Consider the following 15,009-nt stretch of genomic DNA (forward strand, 5'->3'; position numbering starts at 1 on the left):
TCATCGCAATCTTCGAACAAATAACGGAGATATTAAAGAAAACGTGTGAAGCAGTCACGACCCCCTAGCCTCCCGCAACTTTTCTATGACGTCACGGAACCTCGTTTGCGCGATTGGCGGCCGCCTAAGTGACCTGTCGCGACGACACATGACTGGACGTCTGTAATGGGGCCTCTACTTCCATTTGATCGCATCACTTGAATGCTAACGTGCAGTTAACGCACTGAAAATTATGTTTTTTTGGGCCTCCTCGATTATCAGTCCCGGATCGTCCGCGGACTGCCCGAGACACGATCCGGCGCTCGATTTTCCCATGTATTCCTATGGGACTTCCGGTCGGAACACAGTCCTCGGACTGTCCGCGGATCGTCCAGGACCGGTAAATCGAGGATGCCCATTGTTGGCCCGTATGACGTCATTCTTGCTCATAACACGTCACCGTGGCGCAAAATTTGAAAGTTTTTAAATACTTCTTGCTTTTTTTCGTTAAAAAAACATCTTTTGTGGCTGTAATGGAGCTGAGTGAGATACTGAATTCTAGTTCTTTCAAATTAAACGAAGTTGTATTTTCTCTTCATGGCTCCTTTAAGCTACGCGAGCAACCACAGCGTTAGCGGTTTTACCCTTGTTGTTGATGGCTTTTTGCTGATGTCCAAATCCGCAATAAAAAAAAGAAAGGGGGCACTCGGATAGACACCGGCTTGATAACTCGAGGGACAAAGGTTATATTCTCGCCATTGAAACGCTTTTTCTTCGACCATTCATCATCAGCGTCAGAGAAAGTTGGCTTTTCTGCTGGGCGTCTTCGCGTTACAGACGCCATCATTGCGAATACACAAGCTTCGCTTTAAATGGGTAACCGGAGAAAATGTGTAGTTATTGTCAGCAGTGCTCACCAACGGCGTACGCAGTGTACGTACTGAGGGACACGTGAACGGGGGCATCACATAACTGAAATGAGTAGTGTTTTATGAATGTTGCTTTGCGCAAGATGCGGAAAACTGCTGCCGATTTTTACTGACAATTTCACCATTCGCCATAAGACGAGCTGAAATCAAGGAATTTCTCGAGATGCCCATGTGAAATAAGATATCCGGGACGTGGAGATGACGCAGACCAATTACCCGGGAGGTAGCTGTTCAAACGCATCATTTTGACCCACTAAATCATCCGACAACCGCAACAGGTGATACGAGGCAGAAACGGTCACCAAATGTAGTTATGCTTCCGTTGCCAAGATTAACCCTCGAGTGATGCTGGATCAAAAGCGGGCATGATTTCTCGACATTTTGCAAATACGTGGTCATGGGGGGAATATGAAATACTGCTGTACTACATGAAGAAATTCAACGTGTTTTCAAAGTTCTGTGACAATGCTGTAAACAATAGCACCAGGTCTCCCGACTGCATTTTTAGCGCGAATGCGTCATAAGAAAAGACGGAAAGATACGGACGCATGGAGCTGTCTGTGTTTTCGAATTTCGTTACGTCCGTGCTTCTTGTCCCGCAGTCGTGCGGAAGTTAAGGATCACTATGACTTGACGGTGCAGCCCTTACCGAGCACCAGGCTGATGGCGTAGCCGAGGGGAGCCTGGCACCAGACGAGACCCAAGTCGAACACGGCTTCGGCCGTCCCGCTCATGTAACCCGCGCCGACCCAGGTAGCTGCAGAAAAAAAGTACCAAAAGGTATTTTCCGGTGGTAATTTTTATGCCAGAAAACACTCATATTCTTGAGCACCCCAGCAATTTGCTCCCTTTGTCCAGTTCTTTGTCCAACAAGAGTTCGGAAGAACTGGTTCATCCCCTTCGGCGGTAAGCTTAGTATACATTTTCATCAGAGTACGAGTATACGGACGGGATCACCAAGTAGGAACTCTTCGATCCTTAGTTCAGCAAAGCACAAACTTCTCTAATCATTACAAGCGGCAATGTACAGAGTACTTGCGCTTCATGCGGATGCAAATCTCGCTGGGAAACTGTTATTGATACATTTGACTAATAATTGGAAACTAACGCTTGTGTTTGAAAACATGTTACTGATCAGACATTGAGAGTGTTGTGTATGCGGTGTTTCTAATTCTGTAATGCGATTCTGTGAGTGTACGTAGGAAAATTCTTCTGTTGAACTCCAAGGAGGCAAGGACCTAACCAGGCGATGCTATCGTTACTCCTTTGCTCCGAAAGATATATATATTACACCTGAAATAAACTACTTTATTGGTTGTTATATTGATTGAATTGAATTGATTGATTGATTGATTGATTGATTGATTGATTGATTGATTGATTGATTGAATAAATGAATGAATGAATGAATCAAACGTTATTAGTAGACGCACCAGTCATGGACGTAACACCAAGCGCTAGCGGCACTCTGCGTTTGGCAAGGAGCACGCGCATCTTGAAGTCTCTGACGGTTTCAGGAGCATGGATTGTAGACTCCCGTAAACGTGCGGGAAGACGTTGGCTGCGACACAGAAGAAACATTCGTGAGTTTGGTAAATACAAGTAATGGTTACGGCAGGCCTGAGTAGAATGTGTGTTAGCCTTGCATGCTACGAGCACTCTTGAACCAGTTATGAGTGACACTTAGCCGATTAGCTATTCCTGCATGACCGCTCTGCCTGAATGACGCAGATGTTCTGTCAGGAATGAGTAAAATGGGGGTCCAGTAAACTGGCACGGAAAGACACCGGAGAAAAGAATGGGCCTGAAACTGGAGGAACACTGCATAGGGCCAGATGGCGCACAGTACTGGCTGAGAAGTAATGTAATCGGTGCCTCATTGCGTGGTATGATGAAGCCTTGATTCGCTAGCTGCGGCAGCCGCAGCTAGCGAATCCGGAATAGCTATATATGATTTGAAGCTGAGGGTGCAGGTTTATTTATTTATTTATTTATTTATTTATTTATTTATTTATTTATTTATTTATTTATTTATTTATTTATTTATTTATTTATTTATTTATTTATTTATTTATTTATTTATTTATTTATTTATTTATTTATTTATTTATACTGTTAGCTCTTGGGCCGTTGCAGGGGGAATGGTCGAATAGTACATAATGCATTTTACAGGATCGGCTTGACTTTTTAATTTTTACAGGAGTACTGGCTCGTAACACGGTATTTAAAAAAACACATACGTTTCGCGCAAACATAGGCCTATAGTATTGCAAAAATTGAGGATATGTACAATACTTTTATACATGAATGTCAAAATAAAACATGTAAAGTTGCACGTCTTGGCTCTACCGCGCTCCGATAACACAAGTCTACACGGGCCTCTCAAACAGACCACCGGAGCTCAGCTGCGTTATCTTTGGTGGCAGTCTGCTCCACACTTCGATATTATATGAAAAAAAAAAGAATATTTAAAAATATGTGTTCTTGCTAAATTAGGCATGATGTCATCGGGGCTGCTGTGTCTTACGGAGCGTGAAGACTTTTTCTGGGTGTAACTCTCAGTTTTAAGATTAACTTCTTCGTGTAAAAGAAGTGAATGAATGTTAGTTTTCAACCCGGTCGCCGTTAGGAGAGCGTGGGCAAGTCCAATTCAGTTAGCGTAGCAGTGACAGCATCTCTTCGATCATATTTGGAAAGAATAAACCACGCAGCTCTCCTCTCGATTCTTTCAGATTTATCGCTTTGATTCTTTTTGAGGGTAGACCACATTACACTGGCATTTGAAGGTAGGCCATTGAACGCTTGGTAAGCCTGGAGATAATCTCGAATAAAGCAATAGGAACTCTGAAATGAAAACACCTGTGTCCAGCAGCCACTCGGACAGAGCATATGAGCGGTGTACACCAACTACGTTGAGTCCATCCACCGGTCAGTAAGCGTGGTATCCAGGCCACAAATCCCTTTTAGTGGAAGACCTTCGTTGAAACACATACTTGCCATGTTCTATTAAGTTCTAAGGAATAACGCTTGCAGTAGACCACTAGGCGATCCGAGACTAGGTGAAACGAGGTGAAGAAAGCAAGTATTCGCTATGTTGGTTAAGGTTATGTAGTGAATGAGGACAGTGGGGAGGGAATAACAAAATGGAGAGTTTAGCAATGGAGGGATGGGATAAAGTCAAACATGCTTGAACTAGTCAGAGGGCGCTGCTGAAACATGCATGGGGACTCAAAATTTGGCGTCCAGGGTTATTACCAAGGTGCTGTACCACCACGACAGTCGGTACAGTGACCATTAGCGCCCCCTTAAGAATTACCCCGATTCCCGCAATGGTGGATCAGTGGCTAAGGTATGTGGTGCTGAACCCAAGGATGCGAATTTGATCTCGGCCACGGTGGCCGAGTTTGATAGAGGCGAAAAGCGAAAAAGCGGTGTGTTGAGATTTCGGCGCGCGTTGCAGATCCCCAGGTTGTCAAAATTACTCCGTAGCCCTCCACTACGACGAGCCTCATTGCCCAGATGTAGCTTCGACGAGTTAAACACCATAATGAACAATCAAACATAATCAACCTTGATGGCGTAAATAAAAATGCAGAATGTTAGGAGTTGCAAGCCAAGAAACGAGAACAGGAAAATTTCGAGCAAGCAGGAGAACAACTTAACCCTTTCAACGGTGCAGGCTTCATAACATCACTTCTCAGTTGAAGCTTCTGCATTGACTTCATTGTCGGCCACGGGTTTTTTTTTTCTCGGTGCAGCACTCAAATAATTTCAGCAGACCAATAGCCTAAAAAACGGGTTGCTCCCAAATGGCAGGAGGACAACTAAATGGACCAACTGGTCTAATTGCACTCACAGCAGGCTCGACTTGCAGAGCGCCGATGATTTCTTTTTGTCTATCGCGTTAACGTTCACCGGATGTTGTGGACTTGGTGGCCGGGGAAAATGATTAAAAACCTGTCGCTCGTCAGCAAGGGCGTAGCCAGGGGGTGGGGGTTCGGTTTCACAACATCCCGCAAAATTTTATAAGTGCTGCATCTTCCTTTTAGCCTTTTTTCGGCCCATGCTTTTTCCACACTACAAATTTAAATGTAAAAATAAGAATAAGAGAATAAAACGGGAATAAGGAATCGTTCCGGTACAGACAGTATTTTCCTTTTTTTTTACCGGCGGAGGAATAACACCTCCAGAAAAATATTTCTGGTTACGCCACCGCTCATCTGTCACCGCCGATCGTGCATCTTTCAAACAACCTCCGGAGTAACAGACGCGCTGTCAACAAAGCACCCGACGCTTCTGCACGCATCACTGATGCCATGCAAAGAAAATCATGTTGCTTCTTTCGGGTGGATACCTTACAGGACATCTACTTCAAGCCGCATAAGGAGATCATGTGTCCCAGGCCGTTTACTGGAATCCTCAAGGTCTTCGCAGAGAATCTTCGGCGACGTGCTCCAGCGAAACGCCGCTTCAGCAAGTCTTCAGCAAGCAATTGTGGAGGTAGATGCGAACTCTAGCTACTACACGTACACAATTGCTATGGCTACGCCACACGAAGAAACTCAGAACTCTGCTCATTAAGTCCTGTGTTAGTATGAGCTGCCTTTAAGACGCCTTGGTAACATTGTCGGGAACAGTGAGAACTTTCAATACTTTATAGGTAATAAATTGCAAAATGGTAATATAAGGCTAAAATAGGAAAGAAGCGGCGGCAACTTAACCATCGTGGCGAAGAACAAGAGGAGCAGGACTGCTCGACAAATAATCTGCGCGATGAATAATGTGGCCCTAATGCCTTCTTTCGTGGAGAATTTTTGTCCATTTATTAATGGCAGTAAAAACGCCATTTGGCTGCCTTTAGCTGATTTCCGAATTTTAAATTTTCCCTCCTCACGGGGGTCTTCATAGGCAACAGGCCGTTGCGTATTTCAGATACCTTGGCCGTGTCAATTCAAGCGACGCGTTTATACTCGTTCGCCACCCATTCAAATGTATGCATTGGAGTAGCTCGCACTCACCTCGCGAGTCCGCATTTCACCATTTCCCATATCTCTACCTGCGTGCTTACTTCCTTCAAGCCAGTCGTGTTTTTACTTGCAACCAAGGACGTATAGATGCGACCAGTTCTGTTATATTTCAGGCAGCCGTCATTCCAACACGTTCCTTGCAGTGAACCTGCTTGCATGTGGTTGCTGATGTTTTTTGTGTGATCTGTGCTTGAGAAAAACCTCATAACGCTATATGGCGACAGAGCGGCACATGCCGGCAGCGCTGTTCTGGTCAGTGCACTGATGGCAGGCATAACGTTACGCTTTAACTATAACGACATCAAAATATAGACACAGCATGACGCATGATAACATTGATGATACTCAGCACGCCATTCGGTTTAGCGTTAGGGCTACCTACCGTTAAGTCTGTCAAAGGTCATGTAAGGTATGTTGGCCAACATATAGAGCCGGAGTTTTTCGTTCAGAGCGAGTCACAATATTCCATGTTGCATAACTACACCGCAGCAGCAGATGTGAGGTTTTGCCAGCGCTTCTTTTGACCGGGTTCTTCATTTCATGCGAGTCTCAATAATCAGTACACATGCCCAAATAGCCAGTACACGCAGCGGTGTATTTACCAATGCTTTCCACGGGAATTGTCGTTTCCTGGAGTAACAAAACTTTTAAAATGTGAAGGGGATAACAAAGCATACACCCGTAGACGCGCGAGCCAGATACCAGTGCCACCGACTGTGCGAATGTCTGTGCTCCAGTGCACGTAACGGAATGTTACGTCCACATAGTCTACACCCCCGGTAATCCAAAAACCGACATCAGATGCCTTCATGCACGGCTGAGAGAAGGACACCACTAACCAGCGGTTATCGTCAGCAACTGTAATTCCGGCATTGCGAAAAACTACATGGAGGGCTGGTGCCTGGCCTTTAGACAACGCCCGAACTGCGTACTACAACAACCCCAACCAAGCAACCACACAGCGCATATAGGGTTTGAATTTCGACTTGGGAACGGAGAATATGCCCTTACCATTACTTAAAAGCACTAGATATATCGCCATTACCATTTCGCAACAGATTCGCCGGTCATCCACTTCCGCCGTGTGTGTGCGTGTGGGATGGTTATCGGTTGGTTGGTTGGTTAAAACTGCTTCCGTGACGTTTAAAATGGAGTGACATCATTCGTTACTTCTTCTAGACACCGGGACTGGACTCGGCACGTCGCGGTTACCAAAACCCCGATGACATCGGTGGTGTTCAGAATTTTATTTTACACCACGGCTTCACGAATCTACCGGTTTAGAATTGCTAGGGTAGCTATTGCGATTTTCACAGCGAAGCTTTGTACGGCTAGGATGCGGGTTTATCTCTCGGAGGCAACGATTTCCTCGGCCCCGTTTCTCCGCTAAAACTTGACTCCGTTAACCGCTGCAGCCTGTCAGTAGTATTACACCCATCGCCACCACCGATACCCCTTTCACACGTTGCGCTGTCGGCTGATAACGGTGATAGCGCCGTTATCATCAGTGGCACTTTTATCTCGTCATGGGGTGGACGCGTGTCGTAGGTCGGATAGAGAAGATCGGGAATTAAATGAGCGATGTACGCACCGAAGCGGGAATGGGCACGGAAACGACATAAGTCCGTTTTCGCAGAACGTGCAGCCGCCGCCGTTGCCGCCTGAAGTTCCACGTCGTCGAGTAGCTGCGAACCCCTCCCGGATAAAGAGCAACTTGCCTGCTTGAAACGCCAGCGGGAGCCAATAATCATAATTATATACATATTCCCTATAACAGAACCGTTCCATTGCAAAACCCACCATAGCCAGAGCTTCGCTGGTTTTGATCTTCCCAGAGTAAAGGAGCCCTGAATTTTTTGGCAAAAATTTTTTGCAAGCCCTGCACATTGACTTTGTCAACGGGAAATGATGCCGAGCTATGTTCCAGTGCAGAACGTTGTATTTCAAAGAAGCCCGTTTAGCACAGCCCGTCACCGCAATCTTAACTATCGCTGCTCAATCATACGGCAAAATGTTCACGATGAGCGTTTGAAAAGATAAAATGGAAGTAAAGCGTATCTTGAGGTTGCTTGATATCGCAAGTGCATAAACCCGGAAATAATGCACCCATGAAGCACGAATGCACGAATGCACGGATATTTCGTTTCAGTCCAGCTCACAAAGGTTTATATACCAGCGGAATGCTGATGTTCGTGTGTCCGTAGTGTTCGTGATACCGACTTGAACCTAAAACTATTTTGCCAGGAGAAGGTCGGCAAATGTGGAGCGCATTTCTTATCCGCGGCTAAAAACGGACATGCCGGCTTCTAGTCTACTACTCAGAAATTTAGGGAAGGGAGCGGTATTCTAAAACTATTTCCCACCAACTGGCACGCGGGTAAAAACAGCAGCGTTCGCAAGATAACCGTGTCGGTCACACCAACGGGTCTGCGTACGCGGCGTTTCATCGGGGTGGCTGCAAAGGCACAGTTCAGGACACTCACCCAACCGTGGGGGCTGTGTAAGGGCCTGTGGACTCCTCTTCCACATCATCGGGAGCTGCCTTGACGCCCACGTAGAGGACAGCGGCGAAAAGCAACAAGAGGCCCAAGGCCCCCAGAATGCTCAAGGCGAGCGTCATGACGTCGCACCCAGTACCGCGTCCTTCTTCTTCTGTTTCTTCGTTCACCTACGAGCTACTAGCGCGTGGAATTTTCAGCTTCTTCCTCACGAAGCTGGTGCGTAACGCTGAAATGGAATGGTCAAAGCCTGTTTCTTTATCTTCTAAAACCCGTCAGTGACTGACAGCACATAACATTCTAACATTAAATCAGTACTGCACCGCGGCCACTGACTCTGGATCCCCTTCGGGTGTCTCCAAGTACCGTACTTCCTCTGACACTTTAGAAAGTCGTCATGGCTGGACTTTACCGAAGGCTAGATAAGCGTTTCAATCTACAGTTCGCTACATATCCGTACCAAATTTATTAATGGGCCTAGAGACACCACCACCATAACTTAGGAAGGTGCTTATAAAATGTACAGAACGTAAGGGAATTGTCTACTAATGCATTAGCATTACTAGGCCATCACTCTCCATGTAAGTTCTTTATTTTCCAACATTAAATTGCAGTGAATACCTTGACACAGCGGCATCAAAACAAACAAAAAGCCGACGAATCGGCCTGTAAAGGCCTTTTGCACCTGAAATACCGCAAGGTGTATTGTACGAGAACAGAAGCGTCTGCCATGGTTCACCAATTTGCTGTGACCGAAAGGAACCGTCTGGGGAGTAACTTGCAAAATACCCGCTGCTTTCTGCACACTGTTGACCCAGAATTGAAGTCGAGACTCCCGAGACAGCTCCTCGTAACCTGGAAACGTTGTATAATCGTCTACGGCTAAGCTGTGCATACACTTATAGGTGCCCATTTCTCCTTGGAGCGACGCCAAATCCGCATCATTGTTCTTGTGTCGAAACAGTTGCATACATTTTGTTATAAAGTGCCGCCTACATGAAACAACGATCACACTTCCTTGAAAACATTGAACGTCTGGAACAGAGATTAATAACTCTGGAGAATATTTTAGGATCATGCATGGATTTATCTCTCGAAGCAGCGCCAAGCTCTAAGGAGTTTGTTCTCTTATTTGGATGGCATTGGCCTAATTGCAAAATTGTAAGTTATGGGGCCCAGCATCAGACCAAAAACCATATTAATGTAAGTCGGTTATCGCAGCAAGTACACGACAGTGTTTTTTTTTTCTTTCCGGCCAACCTTTTTCTTGGGCCGTTTCCCCTTCCATGCTCAAACCTCCGCAGAGAAGTATGTAGGCGACTGTAAACCCCGGCAAACCTCTCTGATTTTTCAATAGTCTTCTCTCTCTCTCTCTCTCTCTCTCTCTCTCTCTCTCTCTCTCTCTCTCTCTCTCTCTCTCTCTCTCTCTCTCTCTGTCTTCGACTAACACAGTACTAGTGCCCCCAAAAGATAACGAAGCACGTGTTTGTGAAATCTGAATCATTTCTATTTTATGGGGCTGCCAGCGTAAATAGAATAATTGCGGTCCGATTTCATTCTAGACTAACTTTCTAGAAACTTCACTTAGAAGTGGCTAGCTGGGCGCAGGACAGAGAAGTTCCTTCAAAATATTCCAGACCAAAAGCGAATTATTTTATTGCGCAATCTGAACCTGCACTTGTACATATATCATCGTGCGATTTCCATAAATGCCGCATTTGCTCCGAACCCTCGCTCGGTCTGGTGGCTTCGCTGCTGGTAGATACTTCTTCAGGAACCTATACTTCTTCCGAAGCTATACTTACTTCCGCATTAACAGCTGCTTCATTATTGTTTGATTTTGATATTTTCCTTTTCACAATATTCTTGTTCTTTGCCTAGTCTGGGTTTGCACGGGGTTTCATTTTCCCCTTGTTCCTATATTTCACAACTAGCATCTTTTATTTTCCCATTATTTCGTACTTTCAGACCCCCCCCCCCCCTCCCACTCACGTAAGCACACTTCCGACTCTTCCAGCCGTGTACAAAATTATTTTTGTTTCCTGGCTGCGCCAATTTAAGCCTCATCCTATTAAACAGGCCATAAACGGGACCTCCACCCTCCCAGATATCAACGGGAAGAGAAAGGACTCGCCCCTGCTTGCTTCCTACGAAATTATTAAAGCATTCAATGCACCTGTCCTGCGATCCCATCCGTTTCACGCTGTTCTTTTCAAAAGCACATGTTGAAGGCTGGATCAGTTTTTAACAGCGAAGCTTATTAGTACATTGTTAGAGTTTCGTGTCCACAGCTAAAAATACAAAGAAAATGCCGAGCGCACGTGCACGCATGCCTCGCTGTGACCGCCCTGCAGTAAAAACCAAAATTCCGCGCGCTCGTGTGTGTGTGTGCCTCGCGGCGACCACCCAACGTGCCCTGGAAGGAAGCTCACGCTAAAGCGTAAGACTTGAAGGTAGCGAAGCTGTACGCAACCTTCACTGCCAACGTGAACTTGGTAGTGAAGGTAGTGGTAGTGGTACCAACTTATCCCACTTATGGAGATTGGTCATGTTAGGAAAAAAAAAAGAACTCAAGCGTTCGCCGTAATTGTGGCAACACTTGATCGGAACATGAAAGACAAGTTATACCGTACGCCCCTCCAAGGTGATGTTTAGTGATTGTCACTTCCAAAAAAAAAAAAAAAAAATTAAAGCCGTTATACTCGATGTGAAAGCTGTCGGGAGTGCAGAAAAGTGATTTGCCATAATGGGCTGTAGCGCCATTATCCGCTCACTGCTACCACCCAATGCGTTTCAAATTTCCCGCCTTGGCAGTGCTCGCGCGCCCCTTGCCTGAAACTTCACCAGCGGGAGTACTGTTGTTTTTCTGCTTCCTTTTCCTTTCGCACGTGCCGGCATTGAACTGCCACGTTTTTCGCTTACGATAGTAAAAACCAACCCAAAGAGCGTTCCTATCTAAATGAACGCGGGCGCTGCTGGTTAATTACGGTTTTTTCCCTTAAATGTATACCTACAGTTTTGTTTACGCTAAACAACTGGGATATGTATGACAAGCGCCAGCGGTTCACGAGTTTCGAACATATATGACTATGTAAACCTATTGGCTTTCGAAGCCTCTTGTTTACGCCGCGACGACAGCCGCTACGAAGGAACGCCATTAGGCTCTACTTCGGTCCAGCGAGGGAGCTACGAAGACAAGGCGAGCCCCTAAAGTGCTCTCACTTTAAAAAATTCCCCGCATTTCCCCGAGGGGAAGAATGTGAAAGTGCGAATGCACGAGTTGAATTTGCGCGGTTCGGTAATGTTCGCGAAAGAGAGATCACACACACACACACACACAACTACAAAGAAAGAAAGATGCATTTATTCACAGACACCTATTTGTGTTGTCGTTGTACTTGATTGCTAGAGCGGATCTCAGCTTTGAAATTTCGTGTCAGTACTCCTTTAAGCGGGTGCATTAGCCCTTCTCACTCCCGATTCTTGGCCAATCCCCTCGTGGGTATGTGCCATGTCAGCGGCCAGGCAGCGCGCGCCCATCTCCCCCCGTTGCCAAGGAAGACGAGGAGATTCCTGGCCAATCCCCCATGTGGGTATGTGCTATGTCAGCGGCCAGGCTGCGCGCGCCCATCTCCACGTGCGCGGACATCGCCGGTGGACGCAGGTTCAGGGTCGCTTAAGAAGTGCATTGCACTTAAAATGACGAAAGCTCACACTTATACCAACAATGGTCGCTGCGGCCACGAGGAAGATGCAAATCGGCTGCAACCGTGTACTTAAGCCGTCGTGTTGGTATGTGAAGGCTGCGTATACAGCTTCGCTACCTTCAAGTCTTACGCGTTAGTGTGAGTGTCCTTCATTTTTTGCATTGTCTGAAAGATCCCACATTTTGTACCACCTTCGGCTCCCCTTCGATGGTGAACGATGCCTTGTTTCCCAAAATATAGAAGAATATTTGCGGTTCTCTTTCCCCTTCGGCTTCGATTTTTTCTGGACGGTAATGGGCACGTTATCAGAGTGATCCAGAAACTTTCGTCGAGGCACTTTGTTTTTTGGCTTGAATACGAAAGCTTTGCGATATCCGCTGGTGATTCCAATCAGAGACACTTGTTCACTGCCTCATTGTGTTTTCGTCTTTCTTCCCCGTTCCTTTTCATTGGCCACCAGACCACCTGAAATCAGTACTGAAAGACTGCAATACTGCGTTATGGTGGTTTAATCAAACTGGCATGGCACACACACGTAATATCCGTCTAAGCCTCGTGTGCTTCGGCCTTGGTACATTTGAATGGTCGACGGCGCTTAGCCCGTGAAGAAACCGCCCGTACGTGCGACGTAGAAGAAACTTTAGAGGAGTCAATAAAGGCTTACCTCCATGCAGCGAAAACCGGCGAAAAACGGGAGAACCACACTCTCGGCATTAGGGACATGAAAAGGTTGTTCGCTGATAATCTGCCCGAGAAAAGCCTACCTTCCTGCTGCGAAAAACGGCCGATGAAGTGAAGAACGACGCCTCCGGTGTAGAAAAAAGGATTGTTCGCCGGATATCTATCAGAGCTAGATATTAAGCGGCCTCCGTTCACCGTCAAGAGCCCGAAAAGCAGCAAACGATAATTTCTCTCCGTTTTTCTGTACGTGGTGTTGAAAAATGTGCAAGTGCAGAGAATTCTGTACTATTCCGCAGCATTATTACGTCGCTTTTCTCCATTGTGATTTTTGTAATAACCAGATTCGGCTATGAGTAACCATATACGTCGGGTTATTTTATTGTTTTTCTTTACCTCTTTCGTTTTTTTATGTAAGATTGATTGATTATGTTTAGCGCGCCTACTCTGCACAGGCGATGAGGCGCATCGGAGGGGAGGGCTCCGGATTAACTTTGGTCACCTGGGAAACTTTACAGTGCTTCGAAATCTCGAATACCCTGGCGTTTTTACTTTTCGCCTCCGTCAGAAAACGGTCACTGCGGCCGGCAATCGGACCCGCTTTGTTGTACGCAATGGTTGTACGTGCACGCTGTAATAGAGGTGATCATGATAATAACCTTTTTTGCCCAAAACCAGGTGAAAGGAGGAAGGGGAAGTGGGGTCTTCCTGGATTCCTCCCCTCAGATGGTGGCCGCAGCCCTTGGGCGTGAGTGGCATTTTCGGCAAGTTGGGCGGCCTTGATCTGTATTTCAGTGTCAGAGCTAAACAAAAAGGTCTCCCACTGCTCCGCACTGGTGATTCGTAAGCATGCTCGCAGAGTTCGTGGCGGAGCATCACAAGCCTAAATTATGTGAGTGTGTGTGGCTCGCTGGGTGCACAACTTATATTCATCATTGTAAAGGTAGGGATAAATGTGGGTGAATACTGCAAGATTGGGGAATGCATTCGGCTGTAGCTGACGCCAGGCTACAGACTGAAGTCTGTTGATCGTGGGATGCGCAGTGGGATATTTCTGGCGCTCCATGCGATAGTGTTAAGTGATGCCCCAGTAGGTCACTAGGCTGTCCCTAGCTCCTTGGTCCGAGCCAGCAGCGTCGCCAGGGCAATCCCGGGAGCTGAAACCTCGGGCCGCCTCATGTTCCTGCTCGTTGCCTGGGAGAGATGCATGGGCCGGTGTCCAGATTATTTGCACGTTGCGCATACGAGTGGCCTGGACGGAGCGTAAGGTGCATAGGGCGTCCTTAGAGATTCGGCTAATTTCGTAGTTTAGGAGAGCTGTTTTGTAGTCGCTCACGATGGTTTTAGCCGTTGTGGAGGAGACAGCAAGCGTGATAGCGGCCTCTTCTTTTTCAGCGTGATTAGTGTAAATAGAGTCTGGTGCCAAAGAGTTGCCTTTAGCATCTATTGTCACGACGGCCATTGCACGCGTAAGGTGGCAGTCAGCGGCGACAACATAACATACGTCAGGGTCATCTCTGGTACGCTGGTGCAGGACAGACTCTCGGCCATGACGACGATCTTGGTGGTGCACCGGGTGAGTGTTTCTGGGTATGGGGGAGACCTAGATGACCTCTTGTAGCTGAGGAGGGTGCGAAGTTGCATATTGGCTGGCGTACGGAATGCCTACTCTCTGCAGTCGAAGGCATCCCGTGTGACTGCTAGACAACCAATGGTTTGTGAGCTTTGTTTCTACAGGATACATACATTACGGTATTGTGGATACCCACATCCAAGAAATGTTCGGTAAACGCCGTGATGGGAATGCCCGCGGCCGTTTATAGGCTTCGCGTACTATGTAGTTAACTTTACCTTGTACAGATTTTTTAGGTAGATGTATGGGGTGACATACGTGATACGGCTTATAATGAATGCTTCCAATAGCCGGATAATCATTTCACGAATTGCGCACCGCCACCATGTACTTAAAGGGACCCCGAAAAGCTTTGTGAAGGTGGCAATCAAATGCATTCAGGTGGTAGAACACATAATGGGGGATTTTTGAGCCAAGTGTGAGCCCCATACGTTGTACGGATAATTTGTAAACAATTTTTGAAGATCGCCTTTTTCAGCCGATGAGCGCGACGCCGCTGCGATCCGACCGCGGCTGACGCAACGGCGACCGCGGCTGACGCAAGGGCGATCGCGGCTG

General features: G+C 46.7%; 1 protein-coding gene across 1 annotated transcript in view; it reads right to left on the reverse strand.

The window, feature by feature from the left end:
• Nucleotides 1-8,555, reverse strand: part of LOC144179821 (high-affinity choline transporter 1-like) — a 41,164-nt gene extending 32,609 nt beyond the window's left edge. The window contains exons 1-3 of the mRNA XM_077708253.1: nucleotides 8,419-8,555; nucleotides 2,342-2,469; nucleotides 1,558-1,665 (exon numbers count right to left, since the gene is read on the reverse strand). Of these exons, the coding sequence (XP_077564379.1) occupies nucleotides 1,558-1,665; nucleotides 2,342-2,469; nucleotides 8,419-8,555 (373 nt within the window). The remainder of the gene's footprint in view (nucleotides 1-1,557; nucleotides 1,666-2,341; nucleotides 2,470-8,418) is intronic.
• Between the last annotated feature and the right edge of the window lie 6,454 nt (nucleotides 8,556-15,009).

Source organism: Haemaphysalis longicornis, unplaced genomic scaffold (assembly GCF_048455015.1).
Source record: "Haemaphysalis longicornis isolate Haplotype H1 unplaced genomic scaffold, Haemaphysalis longicornis Haplotype H1 scaffold_4, whole genome shotgun sequence".
Lineage (NCBI taxonomy): Eukaryota > Metazoa > Arthropoda > Arachnida > Ixodida > Ixodidae > Haemaphysalis > Haemaphysalis longicornis.